Source organism: Sorex araneus, chromosome 3, assembly GCF_027595985.1.
Source record: "Sorex araneus isolate mSorAra2 chromosome 3, mSorAra2.pri, whole genome shotgun sequence".
NCBI classification, from domain to species: Eukaryota; Metazoa; Chordata; class Mammalia; order Eulipotyphla; family Soricidae; genus Sorex; species Sorex araneus.
In genome coordinates, this window is record NC_073304.1 from 9,844,047 (window position 1) to 9,858,627 (window position 14,581).

The 14,581-nt window shown below is 56.4% G+C and overlaps 1 protein-coding gene across 2 annotated transcripts in view; it reads left to right on the plus strand.

Moving 5' to 3' along the window:
• The first annotated feature begins 7,767 nt into the window (after positions 1-7,767).
• The window catches only part of FBLN5 (fibulin 5), a 71,858-nt gene continuing 65,044 nt past the window's right edge, over positions 7,768-14,581 (plus strand). Inside the window, exons 1-2 of one of the 2 annotated variants that reach the window (XM_055132005.1) lie at positions 7,768-8,053; positions 11,428-11,482. In XM_055132005.1, coding sequence (XP_054987980.1) covers positions 8,037-8,053; positions 11,428-11,482 — 72 coding nt within the window. In that variant the 5' untranslated portion in view covers positions 7,768-8,036. Of the gene's footprint in view, positions 8,054-10,879; positions 10,980-11,427; positions 11,483-14,581 lie in introns of those variants that run through there. The other variant, XM_055132004.1, reaches the window with a different exon arrangement.

A 14,581-nucleotide genomic window follows, 5' to 3' on the forward strand; every position in this document is an offset into this window, starting at 1 on the left:
CCACTGTAGTATCTACCCCCTATCCAGGACTTATTAAAAAGGTTTAAGAGACAGATTATTATGTATAAAATTATATTAAATATAAAGTATTTAACATAATTTTTATATAATAATTATACTATATTAAATATAATTATATTTAATATAATTTTAATATAACAATTATATTAAATATAAATAATTATATTACATTATATTAATTAAATATAAATAATTTATATTAAATATAAATCATTACATTATATTAATATAATAATATAAGATTATTATATTAAATATAAAGTATATTTAAATACACTTTATTCTCCCTCCCGAGCTCTGGATGCAGCCTTGGACGTTCCTGCTCACCACAGGATGTGACCCTGGTGATCCCAGCACTGCTAGGGTTAGTTCTGGTGGCCCCCAAGCACCGTGGGGGTGACCGACATGGTCCCTGCCCCTGCGGACCCCAGAAGCTCTGTCTCCACCGACAAGCACATTGATTCACTGTCTTGGTTGGCTGAGAATCCCGAGATGTGACCCCGCCTCAGCCCCTTCAGCTTGGGAGGCCCCTCGAGGGAGAAAACTGATGAATTGAGTTTTGTGATGAATTAAGATATGAGACTTGTCTGTAATTTAGAATTTTATTCAACAAAATTAAAAGTGGGCAACATCCTAGTTTTCTCTCTAATGTTCGGGGGAGCTGTTTTTCTGCTAAGTTTGGGAACCCCAGAGGATCTCTAACGTGGATCAGGTTTTGTGGACTGTAAATAGGAATAAGGTCCTTTATTATTATTATTATTATTATTATTATTATTATTATTATTATTATTATTATTGGTTTTGGGACCTCGCCCAGTGACGCTTGGGGTTTCCTGCTGACTCTGCATCTGGCTATGCTCAGGGGACCATAAGGGATGCTGGGAATTGAACCCGGGTTGGCACTGTGCTATCACTCTGGACCCAGAATGAGGTCTTTTGTGCATATTATCTTGGGCCAAGGATGGGGCTTAGTGGTAGAATGCATGTCTTGCAGATATGAGGGCCTATGTTTTATTCCTAGCACACACACACAAAATCACACAGTACCCCAAAACTACGAGCATACCAGGGCAAAGTCATATTCAAAGTTATATTTAATAGATTGTTTTCTTCCAGCCCCAACTCATATGGAACAAACAGAGAGCTCTAGAGCGGAATCCCAGCAGCTATTTCCTGCCTGTGGCTTGGAGCTCCAGGCATAAATTGCTGCCCAGAGAACCGGAAGCCCACATTTGCCACGTGTGGTGGCTGAACCTCATTCACTCACACAAATCATGAAAAAAAGCCCAGGTGCTTTCATAATCTGCCGAATTTCCAGAGAATTCAAAGTATGTGCAAGAAACCCCGCCATGTTGCAGACAGAGGGTCACGTTCCAGTAGGTGGGAGAACACAGTAAACGGGAAGCTGTGGGCAGGGAATGAGGCTTCTCCCCCAACGTCACCCCGCTCCCCTGAGCCCCATCTTGTTGGCAATGTCCCCACGTGCCACCACCCCACAGGAATCAAAGCAACAACAACACATAAGGAAAGGCCAGAAATAATTGAAAAACTTAAAAAAGTAAATAAAAGGAAAGAAATTCTGGAATAGGAGCCAGAAAACCCGGGTCCCAATCCCTGTTGTGTTTCTCATTACGGGTTGTTGGATTGAGACTTTTAAACAGCTGTAGTACTGTAGCACTGTCATCCCATTGTTCATCAATTTGCTCGAGTGGGCACCAGTAACGTCTCCATTGTGAGACTTGTTGTTACTATCTTTGGCATATCGAATACACCACGGGGTAGCTTGCCAGGCTCTGCCGTGCCGACGGAATGCTCATGGTAGCTTGCCGGGCTCTCCGAGAGGGACGGAGGAATTGAACCCAGGTCGTCTGTGTGCAAGGCAAATGCCCTACCTGCTGAGCTATCGCTCCAGTCAATATCAAATGTTGGGTTTCCCACAAAAATGAGACGAAGAGGCAAGAGGCAGGACGAGAGGGTCTGTGTCCTGTGAATGACAGTGGGACCACCCGTGTCCCATAGAAATAAAGTTGGGTTGAGAGAGAAGACTCTGGGTCTCTCTGTAGGGTCTGCAGGCAAGGGTGTTCCCTACTCTCTGACTCTGCTCTCTGCCCTCCTGGAAGAGAACTACACGTTTAGCTCCGTGTAGCTTTATGGTCTCGGGACAGGGTCTACCTATACCAGCATTCCTTGTAGCTGTGCCTGGACCTTTTCTGATCATTTATAGAGAATTATTCATAACATGTAATTGCAGTCACTGTCACTGTTATTCCATTGCTCATCGATTTGTTCGAGTGGGCACCAGTAACGTCTCTCATTGAGAGACTTATTGTTACTGTTTTTGGCATATCCAATACGCCACGGGTAGCTTGCCAGGCTCTGCCATGCGGGCGGGAGACTCTCAGTAGCTTGCCGGGCTCTCCAAGAGGGGCGGAGGAATCGAACTCGGGTCGGCTGCGTGAAAGGCGAAAGCCCAACTGCTGTGCTATCGCTCCAGCCCATAACATGTGATATAAAATAAATTATATAGGGCCTGCTTTTCGGGGGGACCTGGGTCATGGTCGGAAATGATGGTGGTGCAAAGGTGCAATGGTGGTAGGATTGGTGTTGGAATATTAAATGTAATTAATCATCATGAACAACCTTAGCAAAATAATTTTTTTTAAATTGAAAAAAATGGCTGCACCTTTAGAAACCAGAGACAGGCCACCACCTCAGAGATGACATGGTGGAGAGGGGGAGCCTGCAGCGTCGGCCTTCAGGGGGCAACAAGGCTGATGGGAGAGCCGGTATCAGATCAAGCCAGCCTGGCACCAAACCACTGAACTACCTGGACCACCCCCACCGCCTTCCAGGCCCCACACTGACAACACAGCCGGGGCGGGACCCCCACTGCTCCGCTGCACTCCTGCACAGGAGTGAGTAGGGGCCCTGCCGGGGCACCTGGCGAGTCAGGAGAGACGCCTCTGTGGGAAGGAGGCGGGGACTCTCTGGGGGCCCACGGGGGAGTTATCTGTGAGAGACCTGAGTCCTCAATGAGTTAGAGGACCCACGACTGTTTCCCCAACAGGGAGCAAGAGAGAGAGAGAGAGAGAGAGAGAGAGTCAGACAGAGACAGAGGGAAAGAGAGAGAGACAGAGACAGAGAGATTGAGAGAGACACAGAGAGAGAAGGGAGAGAGGAGAGGAGAGAGGTAAGACAGAGAGAAGGAGAGAGAGGAGGAGAGGGAGGAAGGGAGGGAGGAAGAGGGAGAGGGAGGGACTGTGAGAGGGAGGAAGGGAGAGAGGGAAGGAGGGAGAGACAGAAAGAGGAAGGGAGAGAGGGAGAAAGAGGAGGAAGGGAGAGAAAGGAGAGACAGGGAGAGAGAGATGGATACGGGGGAGAGGGGTGAGAGAAAGAGACAGAGAGACAGAACACAGAGAGAGAGGAGAGAGAGGAGAGAGAAGAGATAGGAGAGAGAGAGAAGAGAGAGGAGAGAGAGAAGAGAGAGAGGAGAGACTGAGAGGGAAGAGAGAGGGAGGGAGGAAGGGAGGGGGAGAGAGAGAGAGGAGAGAGGAGAGAGAGAGGTGAGAGGCTGGGTGTACCTTGGGGAGGCAGAGGAAACAGATTCCTGGAGGGAAAGGAAACCCAAGGAGTGAAAGTCATGAACACAGCCCAGGGGAGATGGAGCCCCAGGCGCCCTTCACAGACAAGGGGGAGCAGTCAGGGATGGAGAAAAGCACCCCGAAGTCACAGGGGAAGCACTTTCCCGGAGGATGGGGGAGGCAGGCCCAGATCTGAGAAGTCTCGGTGTGGGGTAGGTGGGGAGGAGGAGGCTGGGTCACACCCGGGGATGCTCGGGAGTTACTCCTGGCTCTGCACTCAGGAATTACTCGGAGGAGTCTAACAGGGTCCAGGAGTGTGGAGTCTCTGGGCCTCCAGCGACACCCTAGTTAGGGGCTTGAGGCCCTTTAGCGAGGCCAGGGATGTTCTGTAGTTTATTCGGGTGGTACCAGGGTGGCCATGCAGGGACCCCTATGCCTCGCCTGCCTGCCAGCCCTTCGAGATATTGTCTCCACCCTCGGAGGCCAGAGAGAAGAGCCCCATAGTCAAGCATGATGTCCGCACCTCAGGAGGGGAGATGCAGGCAACACATGTGCTCAGGCACCACATATGCGCGGCAGCAACACATGTGCTCAGGCAGCATATGTGCGCGTTTGCTTTGTTCCAGTCGGCTTTTATGGGGCTTCTCCCCAGCTGCCCCATGTGGGGCTCCCTAGCTAGTAGGGGTCCTCAGGGCCGGAGCAGCAAGGCGTGAGGCACTTGCGGTGCACGCAGCTGACCAGGCTCCGCCGTTGGCATCCCTTCCATCTCCCAAGTCTCTCCGGAGTGACACCTGGGCGGAGAGTCAGGAAGAAGACCTGAGCACCCAAGAGGAGCCAAAATAAAACAAAAGAGTCTGTTGTTGCTAGGGTGGTTGCCAAGGGGAAGAGTTGGAAGCTGTTGAATGTCTTTGAGATTGCTCTGTTCCTGCAGAGCTTCTCTCTGAAGGGGTCCAGCCCACCCAGGGCCCACCGTGGGGCCAGGTAAGTCTTATAGGGCCTCAGTTCCTTTGCCGACAAAGTGGTCCTGGCAGCCTTGGGACCCCTTGTTATTTTATTTTATCTTTTTAACTTTTGGGCTCACACCTGAGGATGCTCCGGAGTTACTCCTGGCTCTGCACTCAGGAATTACTCCTGGCAGTGCTCGGGGGACCCTATGGGATGACGGGGATCGAACCCGGATCAGCCTGTGCAAGGCAAATGCCCTCCCCGCTGTATTCCTTGTACCCCTGGCTCCTTGGTTTTATTACTTCCCAAGAACTCATTGGCAGGGGAGAGGCGGGGGTGGGGGGGCTGGGAGGGCGGTTCCTATCTGCCTCTGCCTCCCTGCTGCTTCCTTCCCACACAAGGGCTCAAAGGAAATCCAGTTTCTTGAAGTCTGGAAGGTTCTCTGCAGTGGACAACTGTCCCTACAGTTAAGCCACCCTCTCCATGGGGAAGTTGTCCTGTATTGTGATGGCATTGCTGGGACAATGGGTGTTACGATCCCTATTTTACATCTCAAAAAGAAAGAAGAATTAGCAATGGAAACTCTAATTTCTAGATGCCAGCTGGGGTCCCTTAGGGATTCATTCTCCACCAGTCTAGTACTAATGTCTTTAATTTTCGGAGGCAGGAAGCTTTGGGGTCACACCCGAGTGCTCAGAGTTTATTCATGGCAAAATATCCAGGAGCCCTCTGGGTGCTGGGGTTCTGAAGACAGCCAGAAGACTCCTGGGATGTTTGATGCTTAGGAGTAGGCCCACCCCTAGCAGTGCTCCTGTGGAACTGGGATAGAAAGTGGGGCCCTGGGGCTGAAGTGATAGCACAGTGGGGAGGGCATTTGCCTTGCATGCGGCCGACCCAGGTTCGATTCCCAGCATCCCATATGGTTCCCCCAGCACCGCCAGGGGTAATTCCTGAGTGCATGAGCCAGGAGTAACCCCTGAGCACTGCCGGTTGTGACCCAAAAAAGCAAAAAAAAAAAAAAAAAAAAGAAGAGAGAGAGAGAGAGAGAAGAAAAGAAAGTGGGGCCCCCTGCACGAAAACCATGCCTACCTGCCCTCTGAGCCAGCTCCCCACCCCACAGCGTTCTGATCCGCCCCCCCCCCCCCGCCCCGCCACTGCCAAACACGATCTCATTTTGAATTTGACATCATGGAAAAACCTGCATTTAGGGGTGGTGATGAGGAACTACGCCCAGTAATACTCAGGGGCTATTCCTGGCACGGAGGAGACTCATGGTATTCAGGTACCTGTAGAGGCAAAGATTGAGCCCCAGACCTCCATGAAAAGCCCATGTTCTGCCTGGTGTCTAATGCTGTGGGTTTTATAAATGTGTTACATAGTAACTCATTTTGGTTTTTTTTAAATGAATCACCTGAGACACATGTTACAAAGTTGTTCATGAGTGAGTTTCAGTCATACAATGTTCCAACTTGGGGTCCCTTCACCCAGTTTCCCTCCTGCCCTCCTCCCTACTCCCACAACCTGCCTCTGTGGCAAACAGTTTTCTCATTCTCTCTCTCTCTCTCTCTCTCTCTCTCTCTCTCTCTCTCTCTCTCTCTCTCTCTCTCTAATTTCTCTATCTCACTTTCCGTTTTTACCTTCTAAAACTTCATTTTTGGAAGTCTGACTTTACTGAAGGCTACAAGGCTATTAAAATCTTTCTCAAGCAATGGAAGTGAGGAAGAATCTTAGAAATACAATGTATTTTCTTTTTTGTTAGTGGGTGCTCAGGGCTTACTCCTGGGTCTGTACTCAGGGATCAGCCCCGGTGTTCCTTGGTGACCATATGCTTGACTCCCCAGCACCAGAGAGGACCCCAAGTACCCTTACTCTGCCAGGAGTCAGCCCCGAGTACACTGGATGTCAATTACACACCTCCACAAGTGTTTCATTCCAGGAAATTTTTAACAGAATAGTATAAAGGACAGAGCTTTACCAACTATTAACTTTTTTGCAATTCTTGTTGGAGATAGTCTTCTGTCTTTCCTCCTCCCTTTGGGCCCCTCCCAGTGGTGCTCAGGGCTTACGCCTGGCTCTGAGTTCACCATCACTCCTGGTGGTGCTCAGGGACCTAACCCAATTCTGCCACATGCTAGGCAAGTGTCTTACTGAACGTTCTCTATCTGGTCCCTGATGCAGTTTTTGAGTAAGAGTCCGCCACTTAGACAGGCAGTCCTGGGAGAGGATAGAGTGCTTGGCAGGTGGTGGGGTCTCGGCTGGATCCTGAATCCCTGCAAGGCCCTGGGGAAGGCAGGAAGCTGATTCCAGCTCTGTGGAGGGAAGGGCAAGAATCAGGTCAAGAGGTGGGGGAGAGAGCAGCTCTGAGTGCTGCCAACCTGCCTTCATGTTTTAGAGAAACAGAACCTTGGTAAGGTTTCAAGCTTTAAAAAGAGAATAGGGGCCAGTGGGGAAGGCTCTGGCTTCACGGCAGTCAAGGCTGGTTTGATCCTGGCACCCCATTGGAGCCCCCGGAGCAGTGCCAGGAGTGATCCCTGAACACAGAGCGAGGAGTAAGCCCTGAGCACCGCCAGATGTGGTCCAAAAACAGGAGGGGGGTGGAAAATAGGGAGAGAGGGGGGTGAGGGAAGGAGAGAGGAATCAGGAGGAAGGAAGTTTGGAATCAAGGACAGAAGGGACCAAGAACCAGAGAGAACCTGGGTCCTGCTGCCTTCCCCACCCAGGTTTGTCTATTCAAACCCCCCTTTTTCTTGCTAATCCCCCCTGGAGTCGCGGGGGGGGGGGTTTCTTCTCACGGGAGACCTTCCCCTTTGCCTTTCCTTAACCGCCTTCCCCTGCGGACCAGGTGCCAGGTGGGCTGCGGGGGGCGGGGGGGGGTGGACGGGGAGGAGGAAGGGGTCGGCGAAGGCCCCGAGTGCCCCTCTCCGGCCCAGCTGGGGGGCTGGGGCTGCATCCCGCCCCCTCCTGCTAACCCCCTCCCCCAGCCTCTCCAGGGTGTCCAGGAATCCCGGGATCCCTCGGACGGTGCCGCCCCGGCGTGGGGACGGGAGAGACACGGACCCGGGCTAGGGGACCCGGCAGGAAAGGGTCAACAGCCCCCCCACCGCCCGCCCCCGCCGTGCCCTCCCATCGCCTGCGGGGGGCGGGGGCGGGGCCGGCCCCCACACTCGGCCCTGGCAGCCGCCCCGGGCCCGCCGCGCCGCGTCTGGCCAGTGGGTGCGCGCTGTAATCCGAACCAGCTGCGCCCGGGCCGGGCCCGTCCGCATTGTTTAACATACTTCGAAAATGAAGTGTTCATTTCTGACATTCCTCCCGCAGCTGGCTTGATGCGGACCTGCCGAAGAGGCTAAGCAAAACCAGGTGCCCGCTCCGTGGGCGCTCAGTGCCCGCGCCCGGCTCTGCCCGCGCCGCCCCCGCCGCCCCGCACGTGCCGCAGGTCCCGCGCCCGACCCGCCGCCCTCGCTGCCCGCCGGCGCCCCGCGGCCCCTGGACATGCCGGGAATGCAGAGGTGGGTCCGCGGGCCCCCGCGCGCGCCCCCGGGAGGGTGGGGACCGGGCGCCCCCCGCCTGCCCGCCCGACGCCGTCCGCGCCGGCTGCGCGCGGGCTCCGGGCACCGCGACCTCGACGGGGCGTCGGAGACCCCGGGACGGCGGCGGCGCGTCCCCTCCCGTCCCCTGCCGGGCCCCGCGCGCGGCCGCAGGGCTCGGGGCGGCCCCCACGGGCAGCGGAGACCCAGAGGGGGGAGCCCGGGGGAGCCGCGACCGCGCACGGGAACCCGGTGAGCCCCGCGCTGCCCCCGCGGCGACTGCAGCTGGTCACGGCCTCCCGGAGCGTCCAGGGGACAGGATGGAGCGTCCGTCTGCAGCTCTCCAGCCCGCAAACCCTGCGGACAGCGGTGCTGGACGCACGGCCGTGTGTGCGCGCGTGTGTGTTATGCACGGCCGTGTGTGTGCGCGCGTGTGTGCGCGCGTGTACTGAAAACTCAGCTCCCGGGTCATCCCCCACCGGGACCGGTGCTCTCCCACACTCCGCCCCAAGAGTGCGCGGGGCTCCCCGCAGCCCCTCCGAGGACGCACACATGGGTGGTCCCTCCTGCTTTGGAGACTGACCAGCTGGGGCACCAGAGGCTCCCCAGGAGCCCGACAGCCAGTGGGTTCTCGGGTTTTCTGGGCTGTGTCCGTGGCCAGCTGCAGCTCTCCGTGCGCGGAGGGCGGCGCTGTGGCTATTATGTCCTAGGTGGAGCCCCCCCGAACTGGCCCGGGAGCGCCGGGGCCGCTGTCTCTCCCAGCTGCTGGGCTCAGGCTGGATCTCTGGCAGGAGCCCTTGCGGGGTGCACGGGGTGGGGAGGCGAAACGGAACGGGGACTTGGTGGGGGGGGGGGGTCTCAGGGGTTTGGGGTGTCGCTGCCTTTTCCACCAGCTCTTGGGTTCCTGGGTGCTGCAGCCTGTCCGGCCTCCACCCCGGGGGTCCTGGAGTCCAGGGCCCTGAAGGAAAGCGGGAGGCCGCAGGGAATCACTGACCTTCCTCCCGGTCCACCTGGAAAACAAACCGGTGGCCGTTCTTGCGCCTTCCTCACACACACCTGCCTCGGCACATGGCAGGGCCCTGGGTTTGGGCGCTGCTCCAGCTCCTCTGTCTCTGCGTCCTCTGGGACCCGCTCCTGCAGGTGCTTAGCACCCTGGGGGGCTTCCTTCTGGGGGACCAGGGGATGGGGGAGGAGGGCGTGCCCCTCGGGCCCCACAGCGGGTTCTGTGCCTCCGCTGGTCCCCTTCATTCCTGCCCGCCGGGAGCACAGGGACGCCAGTGCTGAGTGTCCCCGCGGTCTCGGAAAGGGAGGGCCAGGGGGTGAGGGGACACGCCAGCTCCCCGGGTCTGCTACCCTGCCCAGGAGGCCTTCCAGAGCACCTCCTCCAGGAAGCCCGCCTGGTCCCTACTGCCTGGCTCTCAGGCCTGGTGTGGGTCATCCTCTCTGGGTTGTCACGGCAGCAGCCAGACACGGCCCAGTCCCGGGGGCAGCCCCGCAGTGCTCAGGGCAGGGTGAGTCCCGAGCAGTGACGCCGGGCTGCCTGGAGACTGAGCGGGATGCTGAGGGGAGGGGGCGCAGCGTGGGTGGGGGTTGGTTCTGCGTGTTCCGTGGCCAGCCTTCCTCTCAGGTGCCCGGGGGAAACACTGTTGCCGCTAAAGCCCCCCACCTCCCCAGCCCACCTCCCCTGTTCTGCTCTCGGGCTGCGTGGGTCCACCGCCCTGCTCTTCCCTCAGTGCTCCCAGAGGGGACATGTCCTCTTCCCTTCCCAGGCTGGGGTAGTCCCAGCCCAGGTGGGTCCCATTCGCATTAGTCTTGGGGGCTCCCCATTTTGGGCCTTCGTGGCTCCCGTTGCCCCGAGCGCAGGTGTGCAGGTCTCTGGCAATCCTCCTTCCGCTCCTTGGGGTCCACTGCCGAAGGGGCGTGACGGCATCTTTCGGTACATCCGCTTTCCGTTTCCCTGCACCTTCCCGTGCCCCCCGTCCCCCGCCCTGCACCTCGCACTGTGGAGGTTCCTCCCCACTTCCGTCCCTCAGACAGCACGCAAGTCCCCCCATCCCTCTCTGTGTCCCCCCACTCTTGGGACTTCCTGGGTTCTGGGTTCTACTCCCTCGTCAACTGGTTCTTGGTTCCCTTTTTTGGTGGTTTTGTGTCACACCCGGTGATGCTCAGGCTTCTTCCTGGCTCTGCACTCAGGAATCACTCCTGGATGAGCCCTGGGGACCATATGGGATGCTGGGGATGGAACCCGGGTCGCCACGAGCAAGGCGAGGGCCCCACCGGCTGGGTTATGGCTCCAGCCCCCAGTCCAATTTCTGACGCTCATTGACCGCACCTTGGTGCTGGGCAGAGCCTGTGCGTGAGGGGAGTGGACAGGGCGGCCCGTGGAGGTCCAGCAGGGACAGGCTCTGGGTTCTCCCTCTAAGGCTTTTTTATGTTTGATTGGGGTCCACCCTTGTGAGTGCGGGGCTGCTCCTGGTTCTGTGCTCAGGGGGAGGATCCTCCCTGCAGTGCTCAGTAGACTGAGTGATGTCGGGGATTGAACCCCAGTCTCCTGCACATAAAATAGAGCTCCAGATCGCCAGGCTGCCATCCCTCCCCCACCCAAGTTTTCCCAAGTCTCTGAGTTCCCCAGAACACACCCCCCCCCCCGCCCGGCGAGCCCCTCGCCTGGCTGAGTCTCTGTCAGGGGCTGTGCAGTGTCGTGCTCCGGGACTAGCTGGCTTTCCTGAGACTCTTCCTTGGCATCCAAGTGGCTCAGAGTTGCGCCTCGTCCCCGTGCTGAGGGTTGGTGGCTGGGCACTCTGCAGAGCTTCCAGAAGGGGCGTCTGTGAGCTTCCGGCCCGGGGGGCTTCTCCTGCAGGAGGGGCGAGTCCAGGCAATTGTGCCAGATGATGCTGGCAACCACAGGGTGACCTTTGACTTTTTCGTTCCTTCTTTTTACCTCTGGGCGCGAGGGAGGAGCTCCCCATCAGGGTCTCTGAGCAAGTCCTGGGATGTGGGTCCGGCTGTGCAGAATCAACTGCCAGGTGGATGCTCTGGCCCGATGGTGCTCGGGACCGTGTGGTACTGGGCTGGAGCCACGGGACAGGCCTGCGCTCTGGCCCCTTGACTGTTTCTTTGACATACGGAAACGCTTTCCTTGAAAACGTCCATCCGATAGGTGATGTCCAAGTCGAAGAGTAGTAGAAGGGGTTCTGTACTGTGGGGACATCCGGGGTAACTGGGGTCCCTCTCGGCCTCTCCTGCCTGCACGCTGGCCACCCCAGCCCCCCAGCAAAGATGCAGCTGTGGTAGATCGTGAGCATTGTGAGAGCCTGATGTCGCTGACATTGATCGTGACTTCTTGTTCTCCACAGGCTACTCGCTGCCACCATCCTGGCTCTGTGTCTCCCAAGGCCTGGGAATGCACAGGTAAGACTTTTCTGGAAGCCTCTTACAAACCGGGCTGAGGCGTGTGCACGCCTAGAGAAGCCAGGGGCGGTGGGAGCGTTGGCCTCAAGGAAGCCCTTCCTGTGCAGAGATTAAAGGTGATGGGCTAGGGGGCTTTGCACGTGGCCAGCCTGGGTTTGATCCCCGACACCCCGTATGGTCCCCCGAGCTCCACCAGAAGTAACCTCTGAGCATCACTGCGTGTAACCCCAAAACAAACCCCCAAAAGCAGAGATTAAAATTTTGGCTCAAAAGGAGAAAGAGAATCAAGGAAGGTGCCTGCCACAGAGGTGGGGATGGGCGAGGGGTGGGGGCATAGAGGGGTGGCGAGGGATACTGGGAACATTGGTGGTGGAGAACGGGCACTGGAGGATGGGTCCTCGATCACTGTATGACTGAAATGTAATCAGGAACACTTACAAGTCTGTAACTGTATCTCAGGGTGATTCATTAAATAAATAAATAAATAAATAAATAAATAAATTGGCTCAGGGTAAAACTTGGCCCGGGTGACAGTCCGTAAGGGAGCGGCTGGGTGGTGACCTGGGGCTGGGGTTGGAGCTCCTGACTCCAGAATCTCTTTGGGGGAGAGGGGTGGTGGCGGGTGGCGGGACCACACCCAGCAGTGCTAGGGGCTGCTCCTGGCTCCGTGCTCGGGAGTGTTCCCCTGTGGTGCCAGCGGCTGGAGCCAAGGTGAACCCCGGGCAAAGCTGGCGCATCCTCGTGCCAGCAACCCGGTCCCCACCCGAGACTCTTGATCCGAGCTGCTGCTCACTGGAGTTCCACATGTGTGCTAGGGGGTGAGGGGTGTCGACATCTTGATATTCAAATAGTTCCTACATCAGGGAAGGGGGTCCAGTATGTCTGGGTGTCTCTGTCCCTGTGTGGGGTGTTAGTGGGGAGGGGTGTCCCTAGCCTCACCCCCCCCCCCCGTGGAAGGAGGGAGTGGAACGAGGGAGAGAAAGTCTGCAGGGTGGGGTGAGGCGAGGTGAGGGGGAGGGTTCTCAGCGAGGAGATCCCCCTCTGAGCCCAGGTCCTGAGAAGGGGACAAAAGCGGGGGTGGGGGGATGGGCTCAAGCCTCGGTCTGGGGAGGCCTGCAGTACCCTCACTTTATTATTATTATTTTTTTTTGCTTTTTTGGGTCACACCCGGCAATGCCCAGGGGTTACTCCTGGCTTTGCATTCAGGAGTTACTCCTGGCGGTGCTCAGGGGACCATATGGGATACTGGGAATCGAACCCCGGGTCGGCCGCGTGCAAGGCAAACGCCCTACCCGCTGCGCTATCGCTCCTGCCCCGTACCCTCACTTTAAAGGGAGGAGAGCTCGGTATGTCTCCAGGTTAGAAGTGAGAGTCCTCTCCTAGCCGCTCCCCCTCACTCCCCTGTTTTTAAAAAAATATTTTATCTTTATTTTTATTTATTTTTTGTTTATTTATTTATTTTGCTTTTTGGGTCAAACCTGGCGATGCACAGGGGTTACTCCTGGCTCTGCACTCAGGAATTACCCCTGGCGGTGCTCAGAGGACCGTATGGGATGCTGGGAATCGAACCCGGGTCGGCCGCATGCAAGGCAAACACCCTACCCGCTGTGCTATCGCTCCAGCCGCTATTTATTTATTTTTTCAATTAAAAAATTTTTTAGTGAATCACTGTGAGATAAAGTTACAGACTTACAAACTTTCATGCATGTGTTTCAGTCATACGGTGATGAGTGCCCATCCCTCCACCAGTGCCCATTTTCCACCACCAATGGTCCCAGTATCCCTCCCACCACCCCCAGCCCATCCCCCGCCACTCCACCCTGCCTCTGTGGCAGGGCATTCCCTTTCGCTCTCTCTCTCCTTTTGGGTGTTGTGGTTTGCTACAGAGGTATTAAGCAGGCATCATGTTCGGTCTATAGTCTATTTTCAGCCCCTACCTCCCATCCCTAGAGGGCCCACCTAGCTAGGTGTTCCCTTCTCTATCTGAGCTGCTTTTCCCCCCAGCATGTGAGGCCGGCTTCCAAGCTGTGGAGTAACCCTCCTGGTACTTATCTCTACTATTCTTGTCCCCCACCCCCTCTGATAGCCCATTCTGCTGAGCAGGGCCCAGGCTGCAGGCGGGGCAGGGGAACACTTCCTCCTTCCGAGTAAGAGTTTCGAGACACACTCACACATTGGGGAAGCAAAGAATCTTGAGAAAAGTAACAGAAAGATATTGGAGAAAGCTTGGCTCCTTCCTGCCCAGCCTGGGGGAAGCTGAAGGTGCACAGAAGTGTGGGTACAATATAGTATTTACTCCGTGGAGCACTTGAGGCAAGAGTCACCACACCCATTTTACAAGCAAGGAAACTGAGGCACAGAGAAGTGACGCCGTGAGGAGGGACTGAGGTGGACAGTAGAAGGCCGGCAGTCCAGGGCTGGAATCCGTGCTGGCTCTCAGGTGTTGGGCCAGGCCTGCTCCCCTGGTCCCCAGACCCTCAGACCTCCACAAGGCCTCCTCCTAGAAGTGTTAGCTGGATCCCTTATCCCCACAAATCATCCACAGCTGGGGGGAGCCCAACCCTGTCTCCAGCTGCAGCTGCTCCCAGACACTCATTTCTTGGGGCTTGTTCCTGGCAGACTCTGGGCCCTGGAAGCCTCCCTGGTGGTGACGCCTTAACTACCTTTATGGGTGCCAGGGATTGAGCCCAGGGCCTCCCGCAAGCCACACCCGGACTCTACCACGGAGTCCACTGCTGGCCAAGACCAGTTTGGCAACGTGTGGAGTTGTCACTCAAGTTGTGCCTTAGAGGCCGGAGTGCTGAGATGCGTTTCTAGAAGCGGCCGCGTCACCGTCCGGCCGGGGATGAAGCCTCCTGCTGGTCTTAGGAATGAAGGCCGCTATGCCGTGCGGGTTCTGTTTGCTGTGCAGACCTCAGGAGCAGGGGGTAAGAGCTCACCCTGAGCCGAAGGGCTGGCCCAGAGGCAGGTGCTTGCCTTGCATGTGCCTGACCTGGGTTGGATCCCCGGTGCCCTGGGCCCCACTGGCTATGACCCCTAAACCAGAATTAAACAATTAAAGAGAAGAGAAGGTGAGGCTATAGCCCCTGCTTGAGAAGG